General features: G+C 29.5%; 1 protein-coding gene across 1 annotated transcript; it reads right to left on the bottom strand.

The window, feature by feature from the left end:
• Positions 1 to 5,062: 5,062 nt before the first annotated feature.
• LOC123305402 (tektin-B1-like) lies at positions 5,063 to 8,588 on the bottom strand. The gene is made up of 5 exons (XM_044887110.1): positions 8,374 to 8,588; positions 6,915 to 7,131; positions 6,407 to 6,844; positions 5,311 to 5,534; positions 5,063 to 5,252 (listed from the first exon to the last, which is right to left on the bottom strand). Exons 1-5 carry the CDS (start codon positions 8,586 to 8,588, stop codon positions 5,063 to 5,065), a joined length of 1,284 nt encoding a protein of 427 aa, XP_044743045.1.
• Positions 8,589 to 10,793: the final 2,205 nt, after the last annotated feature.

Raw genomic sequence — 10,793 nt, 5'->3', positions numbered from 1 at the left:
AAAAACTGCAAGTACAAGTACCTACCGCTATCTGGTAGTCGAAATTAGTTTAACTATTAAATTTGGGGCTTCTTCTGATTTTAATTAGCCGGAATTATTATCGCTAGTTGGCGAGTTGCAACTCCCAATTATCAATATTAATTACAACATTTATCTACATTCCAAATTACTACATGTTAACTTAATTTAGAACTGACTAATAGACCTCGGAAAAAAGGAAAAGTGAGCCAGTATTACTCATGACCCACGAATAATTAAAAAAAATTTGTTTAATACGAACATTGAAAAAATTTATTCCAAATTAAGATTTATACCGCAAGCAATTCTTTTCAAATAATTAAAATATTTTTCTAGAATAACCTTTCAGTTCGATCTACAAACAAATTTTTACCTGCCGCTGACAGACTATATTATTTTGATAGATAGAGTTTAAAACAGAATAATTATTAAAACTTTTTTTTACCTCTATTTCAGATTCGGTCATATCAGATTTAACACTTTTTTTTGACCTGGACGATTTTATAGACATGCTAGATATTCTAGATGTTTTAGATTTGGACCGAGGAGACCGAGGAGAATTTTTTGTAGTACTAGACTTTTCCTTTTCACTAGCACTAGCAGTAATGTCAACATTTTTTTTATCTTTGTTCTTTTCCTTGAATTTCTTCTCCTTTTCATTGTCTTTCTCATTTTTCTCTTCTTCCTTTTCTTCTTTGTCTGACATTTTAGTTAGTAATTAATATGATTATATTTGGATAAATGAAGTTTAATGAGTTGTCAACATTTCAAATAATATATTGTTGCTATGGAAATGAAAAGTAATGAGCGGGTAAATACAAACCACAATATTGTTCAGTATTCTTATTTTAATAGTTTGGTTTATTATTTTTGCCTCTATATACGTAGTAATAAAGAAGTCATATAATCCATTCGAAAAGATAATGATAATTCCATAACGGATCTTTACTTTTTGAGGTGTACTGATTTAAAAAAAATCCTTTTCCACCTATGGATTAATATTGTTATCGATGAATGCACACAAGTGATTAAAAAGTTTCCTCCCTTGTATTTCGAAAGTGGAATGGAAAATCAGAAGACGCGAAAACATGTAACGCCTCATTTTTAGGAGGAATAACAATTCGGCATTTAGTTTTTTTTACAGGGACACCCTGAAGGTCAAACATAGACCTTAATTTTCGGAACCTCATTTTACGGGTTCAAAAACTCTAAGAATCGTATAGTACAAATTTTGTCGACAAAAGTTACTTGTTATTTGATAAAAAATAAGAATCTATAAAAAAATTTTCTCATTGAAAACCTTTTAACCCAAAAATATTACAAATACAGTGCCAAAGATTAGGGTCTAGGAAAAAAATTTTCTACAATATATTATATACATTTTTATACCAAAAAATGTATAAAAATGAGCCGACGTGTTTTCTATTTTAGTTGCCATTTTTGGTTTTCTATTTAGTTGCAGAAATGATGCAATGAAAAAATTTGAACTTCTGAAGTCGGATTGGAATGCGGTTTTCGGCATTCGATTTCTTAGAGCTTCAGGAAATTTTGTGACCTAAATTAATTTATAAGAAATAAAAAATATGGAATTTGCATAAATAATACGCATTTTATTATTGCATTTTAAATTGACCGTAAATATACTTAGTTCACAATTCGGTTAATAGTGATGAAAATGATTCCAAAATTGTTACTGGGGGGTTTTCGGGTTTCTGAACGCAAATATAGCGACATATAGACATATTTTTAAATTTTTATAAATCAATTTAGGCCACAAAATTTCCTGACGCTCTAACGAATCGAATGGCGAAAACAGTATTCAAATCCGACTTACTGTTCCTTTTCCAACCTTGACCGTTTTTAGTGTTTCGTTTTTGAAACTAATTGCCTTTTCGACTTATGAGAATGGACCTTTTGTAAAATCATCTGTGTATAAAGTGGTAAGATATTTCTTTGAAAATATAATCTTGAGTTTTTAACGAATCTCTACGTTTTAAGGCGCTCTGATTTCAAAAACACAATTTTCATCTTTGCTGCCGTTTTTACGAAAAGGGCTTTAATTCATTGGTACCTGCGAAAATCATAGTATTTTTTTTTTGCAAAACTTACCAGTATGAGAAATAATTTTAATTATGATTCAGTTCATTCAGTTTATTGAGAAATTCGTTTTCATTCAGAGCTTCTTCACTAACAATATGACGTTCTCCTCATTATATTCTTTTTGCTATTATATTGGATATTGATTTGAAATGTGCATTTTGTCTTATCAGGTTACTTAACACGTGTGATATTTACAAAAAAGAGCAACAAAAAGGAGGGGGCTGAAAAGTTGACAATAGTGAAAGGAAATACCTTAAAATGGTACGTAATTGATAAAATAATTTGGGTTCCAATGCAATTACAGGAGAATTAAGGGTGTTCAAAGCATTAAAAACCTCACAAAGGTATTATATTTCGAAATAAAAAAGAGGTGGGGTAGCTGGAAAGGTGGCACCTGCAAAAGAATTTGCGTACTCAAGCCTTTAAAAGCGAAAAAAATATAATATTTGATCTATAAAAGGGAGAAGGGGCTAAGAAGTTCACACATCCATAATTTCCGCTTTTACAACATATCCTTATGCCGAGTAAACGAATTTTAATTAATAAAAATGGACTTCTTTAATTTGTTTTATAGCAGCTCTTTCTTTTGATGACGATTACATTTTGTAAATGGGATGAAGAATGAAAAAGAAAATTGAGTTGTTGAATATAATTATAAAATGTTCAATTTGAAATTCGAAAATTTCTAGGTTTTAAATGTATGTCGATGTGCCTTTTTACACCCTGTGTGTATAAAATACATATATAACAGTATATTAAGCTTCATTTAACGAAAGCTTGTTGCTACAAACAAAATTTTTACATTTTTACATTTTTTTGTTGTCATTTACGTTTAGTAGTCCATGCGCAACTCAAAAACGAAAAGTGTTATTAAGCTGAAATTTTTATATCATGCTCAAGACGTAAATGGTAAGTTTGCATTCGTAAATGAGCAACAAAGGTTAATTCGATCTTGGGTCCGTACTTATGTGTGAAACACTTTTTCGTTAACATTATTGTTTTCCTGTTAGGGGCAAAATTAGGATATTTGCTTCAAAACTCTTAAAAATTCGTTTTGAATCATGCCAATTAGGTAAAAAGAAAAAAGAAAAATCTTAGAAAGTTTCGAAAACTAAAATAAATCTGTTTTTTAAACTCTTCCAATTTATTAAAAATAATGTAAGCACTGATATTCAACACGGTTTATACAGTCTATTTCAATCATTAACTCAGTTAATTTTAAACAAAACATAGGTTTTATTCTTAATACTTAAATTTTTGTTTATCTTCGTAAACATATTTGGTACCTAAGCGAGAGGGTATCTATATTTCATCATTGTATGGAGGTAGTGTGGCGCTAATGTTAGAGTTTTTTTTGCTAAAAGTACTACATTTGAAATAAAATTCATTATTTTTTCTCGTGTCAACAACTTTTAATTTCATCATAATAATACTTATAATTTTAATTGTTAGTGTGTGTTTAAATGCATTAACCTAAATGACCTTGTAAAAAATAAATAGCGCATTGTTTTAATATAGTAGTACATATTATGATTTTGTTGAAATAAATACAAGTATTATTTGCTTTACCTAAATTTTCACATTTCTTAATATTTTTGAATGATAAATATTTGTTATCACTATTATGTTTGCGCCAGATTTAAGATACCTCTAAAGCACTATGTAAGGAAGATTAAGACACAGAGGAGAATCTTGTTCTATTTGTTATGTGCGTAGTCATGGTAGGGACAATAAAATTGATGCCAGCGCTTCCAGTGAAAACGGAGGCGATAAAGGAGGCTGTTATGACTAATTTGCAATTCTTTACAAATTAGTTTAGTTTATTTCTTTACAAATTTCTTTGTTATTGTTAATGTTATAGAAAATGTCAAATTAAAATTATAGAAAAACACTAATTAATTAAACTTAATGCATTAAAAATTGTGATCAAATTGCACAAATATTATTTTTTCAAATGTAAATTATCATAATTATTTATTTAAATTTGTGAGACAATAATATTAAATTTTCAATGTAAGTCATGTAAGTCAATTGATTATCGCAATTACACTTATATTTATCATATTTATTAAATAATACCAATACAGTTGCTACAGTTTACATATTTGTAAGTTTACATAATTTGTGTTGCTGAGTTTACATAATTTTTGTTCAGGACTATTGTGAAGCGAATGAAATCAAAAATTTGCTTGTGAAATCAATACTTACTACTTTTTGAAGTAAAATTGTTATTTGTAATCGCCTTATTAACGTCGACTTCAAAAGGTTATTTTTTACTTACAAAAAAAGTATTGATAGGACTATTTAATTAAAAACTATTTTTTACTGCCTTATGTTTTTTTTTAAAGATATAGCTGTAACTTTTTTGAAAAATTGTTATTAGATAGATATGAACAATATATCACTATAAAATTTTGCCCTAATTTTCATCTGTTTTTCATTTTGCCGTACATCTTTTTGAAAAGAAATTGAGTGATGGTAGTGGTTTTATTTAACAATTAAAACCTTGATAACTCATTTAAAAATAAAACGCGTCAAAAGTTTATTACCACTAAGCAAAAAACATAAAAGGTAATTTTAAATTTAAGTTTTAGTCTTGCCAGCCGTGTTGACAATAACTTTTTCTTGATGAATATCGTGAGCTTTCGCTAAAATGTTTCCAACCAAATCGGGTAGTGTTTTCATAAGGAATAACTTCCTAACTAGAGCATTCCTCTATCTTTTCTCGTGCACAAATATAAGCAGTGAACTTTTGAAAGATTCTGAAGATCTAAATCAAATCCAAAATTATTGGGATATTTGATCAGTTATTCGGCAGCGTGAAATAAATGAAAACTAATAAAAATAGTACTGAAATTGTAAACCTTTTTTTAAACTACATTTCTACAATTTCTACAATTAAAAAAGGGTATAAAGTTATTCATAAAATTTTGTAAACAAAATTCTATTCTGATGACAATTGCCTGTCCATTTGTGTCAGTTGAATATTTCGTTTCATTTGTGTATCTGCTACAGGACTTTTAATACGCAAATGCACATCTAAACATCGAATATCAGTCATTAATGAATGGTTCTTATTATCAAAATCCTTATCAACTTTCCATTTCATATCCTCTAATGCATTATGCATAGTCCTTAAATAAATTAAACAATAAATTTTATTTTGTCAGTCGAATTTTAAATGAAACATACTTAGCCTTTCGAATCTTTTCATCTAATTCCTGTCGAGATTTCCTCAAATCAGTAATTTCCATATTTAATGACATTTCCGTTTTATCGTATGCTTTTTCTAATCCAGGTCGATACATTCTAGTGTATAATCGACTTTCAGCACATTTTAAATCCTTAATTTTCTCATTAAAGTTATGCTCTAATCTTTCAATTTCACTCATTAAACTAAACATTTCATCTTCAATCTGAAAAAACATAACTTTATCAATACTTTACAAAATATATTTTTGTGAAGTAATGTATTTCAAGTGATCCCTACGGAAACTTGTATCTGTTCGGACCTTGCTAAAGAGTATTTTTCTTCACATGAAATGATGCACAGCAAGTAATCTCTAATCACTTTTCTTTTGGATGGCGATTAGTTATTTGCAGTAAGTAATCACTAATCAACGTCTGTTTTTTCAAAAATTTCTTGGTGTATGTAAAAGATTGTTTCGAAACACTATTAATTACAAAAATTATATTCATCAAAAACTATTTTTTTTAAACATAATCCAAAAACTTTGAGAGAAAAAATTTCTATGCAAATACCTATGTTTCAAAACTTGTATAGATTCCAAAAAGCATAAAAAATTCCCGTCAGTAAATAAGGTACCTCCTTCTTAATTCCTTACATATTATTGAATGGAGTGAGCATGTCACTCTAGAAATTCATGTTCTTACACTGGTAAGAAATTCTTTTGCGTTTTCCATTCTGCATTCTTTCAAACGCAAAGCCACAAACTCTGAGGAGGTCATTGCACTATCTCGACTCAATTCTAATAGTTTGTCTTGATTTGAAAAATGGGAAGGATAAACTAAAATGTGACTGTTTTGTCCAAATTTATTTACCCTTTAAAAAAATATGCATAAACGATTTTCTGTTTAAATTAGTTTGTTACGTTTTATTCGAAACTTTTTCTTAAAAAAGTAGCCAAGGAGTTGTAGCAAATTAAATCAACTTTCTTTCATGATTATCCGGGGTGAAGTAAGGGAATTATTTCCTACATATTTTTTTTTTTAGACAATTGTAGCTAAGTCTATATTTTGCACACGTAAATATAATAATAAATCATACCTTTCGTTTTTGCCATTCCAGTTCATTTTTAGCTCGTTCACTATCATAAATCCGTTTGCGTAATGTAAAATCAGTTACCTCCCTGAATGCCAGTGCTTCATTTTTGGCAAGTTCTCGGGCCATGTACATTGATTCTCGTACTTTAGGTGTTTCACCAATGATAACGTCAGCTGCATACTTCAAATTACGTGAATGTTGCAACCAAACCTCATAGGTTGTAGAATGTTTTACTGCTTCTAATACATCTGGTTTGTAGCTGATATCGCCACGATCTCGATTCAAAGAACAAACTTCTTCGTCAACCTGTATTGCTACAGTCTTATCCTTAATATCCAATATTAATTGACATTTGATTTCAGTTAAACGTGTTATCTGCTCATAGCAACTTTCACAATGATCCAATAGTAATTTCTTCATTTCTTCCATTTTAGTCAGCTCCTAAAAAAGATTATTCATGTTGTTACTGTTTCGAACAATAGCTTTCAGAGTAAAGTTTTGTTTGTGTAACCTGTTTAAGTTGTACTTCAACATCATCATGAGTTGCTTCTGGTTTTCGCCGCAAGTCACGAATTGTAAAACATTCATTTAAGACATTCAAGTGATCTTCTAACACTCGTATATCATGTTCAGTTAATGATTTTTCATTTTTTAAGCAACTAACATCATCTTCAATAGTTTTTACTGTTGTTTCAAGTAATTCACGCCAATTTCGCAATTCAGTTATGCTAAAAAGTTATTTTATTGATTAAAATGTAACAAACAAAGTAATGTAACGAAGTTCCATTTTAAAAAACATAGTTTGTTTTTTGAGCATATGAATTTGAGTATTTAATTAATCGCTGTCTTATATGTACAAAAAATGCTTTTGTTGTAAAACTATGCAAATCAATGCTGTTTTTGGAAAAATTGAATCTTGTAACTTAATTAAATATTTTAAGTTTCCGACTATCATAATTTTCTTAGAGAAAAATATGTTAAGGCACGATTTTCACAACAGCCTTGGAAAGCCCTTCTAAAATGAGACTAGAGGCAAAGGGGCGGGACTAAGTATATTGTTTGTTATATATAAAAGCCGAAGGTCAAAGGTAAAACATTTTAATATCTAAGTACAAAGTTTATTTATTTCATAATTCTACTAAAACTATGTTAAATCTCACTTTTTGACAGAATTTACCGAATTTTTTTTCACAGACTAAGAATAGGACGTGGTATTAAACCCCAAAATTTTTAGAAATTTTGATAGTTTAAAATACGATATTATTAATGCCTAAGTTCCCAATTTTGACAATTTACGTCAAAATTAATTTCTCGAAAACAAACGATGTGGGGGAATTTTTTTTAAATTCTAAAAACATTCTTTTCATCTCTCCTACTTTTTGTGAGTTTTTAGTTTTATCTTTGACCCTCGAAATTATAACTTTGCAACTGATTATTTTTTGAACTAATCGACCAAAAATTTTGCAATTCTTGGATCTCACAGCCAGCATTATTCTGAGTGAAAAACAGGCCAAATATTTCAACAAGCTAAATGAAACGGCCTATGTATCTGAACTTTTAGTTCAGGGGCGGCAACTATGGGAGGGAAGGCACACCCTAAAATTTTTATTGGGGGGCCACGCGTTATCCCAATATTTGGGCAATTGTAATAAATATTTGAAATTTTGTTAGAAATTATGAAATCAAACTTTTTTACTGTAATTCCCATGGTTCATCTCCGTGATATTTAAATTACTGTTACGTGTATGTTTTCCCCTACGAATAATAATCACTCTACCTTCGCCGTTCCTGTTATAAAAATTTTTGTTGCCTCCTCCCTCCAATATTTTTTTAACTCCCCACCCGTGATTCTCACCCTCACAATTATCTGATTTTATGTAAGTCATTTTTCCTTAAATTAAGCATCATAAAATTTAAATTTTTAATTTCTAAATTTTTATTAATTTTTCTATTTCTAAAAATATAATTACCGATCATTTAAACATGAAGTATTTTTCGCAGCATCCCAAACTGTTTTAATATCAACTTCGTTACGTAAAGTTCTCGCTTTTTGACGAATATCGAATGATTCATCTCGTTGAGCTACAGCAATTTTATTTTGGTTTTCTAGTCGACCATGCCAGTCAATTATATTTATTCGTTTAATTGGTTGCTCAAAAGTGACTATTGACGCTTGATACGGCATATTGCAAATAAATTTGTAAACACAGAATGAAAGAAGATTCACCCGTTGCACTAAATAACTGAGCTATAACTAACAACAAGTTTTTTGTATTCTTGCATTTCCTACTAATTATTGATTTTCTTATGAATCCATCATTATTCTAATAACGTTACCATGGGATGCGTTACTATTGTGCGTTTATCGATTAAATAGTTGTGAATTTAAAGTAGTAGTTATATTGCTCTCTCATTTAACTCCCTCATATTAGCTACAATCTGTTAAAGGTGTGGTTTGTGGAATTTACTTTTGCCTATTTAAATAAAATGCACGACAACCGAAGTAAATTTTTTAATATAAGTAATCAAAGTTTTTTGCTTTTCGTCGAATTCCTTAATTTTGCTTGTGAAGAACTTGACATTCCAAATTTCTCCTAGCCATACCGCAAGCACGTAATAAGGCGAACACTTTTTTTATTCGTCATTTGGTATATTGATAAAGAATATAAGGTAAAGTTTAATAGTAACTGTGGCTTCGAGGTTCGACTTAATGGAAATGATTTCGCCTACGATTTTGGTAATTTTGCGATGTCTTTTTTCACTCATGTTAAATAAAAGTTTCCTCATTCCTCAAACTCATTTCCAGTCTGGCCAAATGGCCAGACAAAATGTCCCATAGAAATTTCATTTCGTTTCCCTTCGTTTTGGGGTCTCGGTTTATAAACTAAGTTATCTCCCTCGATAAGGAAGCTCAAAACTAAGGAGAAAGTTCAAATACGTTTTTAAAAAGAAAATGGTTGTTTTTTATAGACGCACTCCTTTCTTATCAGAACTGACTCACAAACCCACTCATTTATTATACCATGCATATGAAATATATCAAGGTATACTCAGTTTCGTCCCAAGTTTGTAAGGCTTAAAAATATTGATGTTACCAAAAAAATTTTGGTATAGATGTTCATAAAATCGCCTAATTAGTCCATTTCCGGTTGTCTGTCTGTCGTCTGTCTAATTTTTACGGCGTGCTCAGGACGTAAAAAGTGAGGTCAAGTTCCTAAATGAGCAACATAGGTCAATTGAGTCTTGGGTCCGTTGGACCCATCTTGTAAACCATTAGAGATAAAACAAAAGTTTAAATGTAAAAAATGTTCCTTATAAAAAAGTATACAACTTTTGATTGAAACATTCTTTTGTTAACATCGCTGTTACCCGCGAGAGCGCCAATTAGATGCAAATTTTATAGTATGTGTTCTATGGGATTATCATTTATGAATATGTGGCTATTTAAAAGTTGATATCTTTCTTTACTTACGTGTCGTCAAAAAACAAAAGATTGCGTCATCAACACTGTCTATACATGGTATTTCAATAATTAACTCAGCCAATTGTGTGTTTTCACTTGTTTTCTATCAGCTCACGTACTATCTGATAGTAATACATGGAATTCTATAAAAATTTAATATGATTTTCAATATCAACTATTCGCCAGTAGATATTAAAAAGTGAGTGATAATTATTGTCCATAAGAATTGGAGAATCAGGTTATCATAACACACATTAAATAATAACTCCTCACATACTTCCTACCATTTTCGCAGAAAGTATACATGGTGACAAGTTCTTTTTATATATGTTTCACATAGAATAAAAAGGTGTCTCCAGTTTTTCGCTGTGTGTTTATATTAAAACTAGTTGAAACTCGTTGAATTAATAAGTTGAAGTTTAAAGATGAGACTGGATGATAAAGAAGAACTTAAATATGATTTCATTTCATTATAAAGATTATAATACAGAGAAGATTATAGAATAGAGCCTTCGCGTTATTCGAGGTAACGGACTTAGCATTAACCCGAGCATTGACTGAGTACACCGCACTAATTGAGAATGTAATTCCACCATTTCAAATGCAGAAAATAAAATAAATAATTAGATAAAACAAAAAACAGCGTTTAAAAAATCTGAAAAGAAATAAAACTAAAGTCCAGTGGTTTACGTAGCGAATTTAACTAAAGTTTAATGAACCTCGACTGTTAAAGTTAACTACTGTTTCTTTCTTTTCAGATTATATTAAGCGCAGTATGGTTTTTGATTTATTAAATTATTAATTTTATTTTAGGCATCTTAATGTTCCGTCACCAAAAACCTTCTTATTATACTATATTAAAACATTTTAAACCAATTTATTATACTTAGTCAAATTAAAGTCTATGACTTATAAATATTTTTGTAA

Source organism: Chrysoperla carnea, chromosome 1 (genome assembly GCF_905475395.1).
Source record: "Chrysoperla carnea chromosome 1, inChrCarn1.1, whole genome shotgun sequence".
Taxonomy (NCBI): domain Eukaryota; kingdom Metazoa; phylum Arthropoda; class Insecta; order Neuroptera; family Chrysopidae; genus Chrysoperla; species Chrysoperla carnea.
This window is presented reverse-complemented; position numbering and strand designations above follow the sequence as displayed.

What these genes read in the sequence shown, in the direction of transcription:
- LOC123305402 (XM_044887110.1), bottom strand. Translation starts at nt 8,588, where the DNA reads ATGCCGTATCAAGCGTCAATAGTCACTTTTGAGCAACCAATTAAACGA. An exon ending in ACTTCATGTTTAAATGATCG is followed by an intron (nt 7,132 to 8,373) that starts GTAATTATATTT and finishes ATAACTTTTTAG; the next exon opens with CATAACTGAATTGCGAAATT. An exon ending in TGGAATGGCAAAAACGAAAG is followed by an intron (nt 5,535 to 6,406) that starts GTATGATTTATT and finishes ATGTTTTTTCAG; the next exon opens with ATTGAAGATGAAATGTTTAG.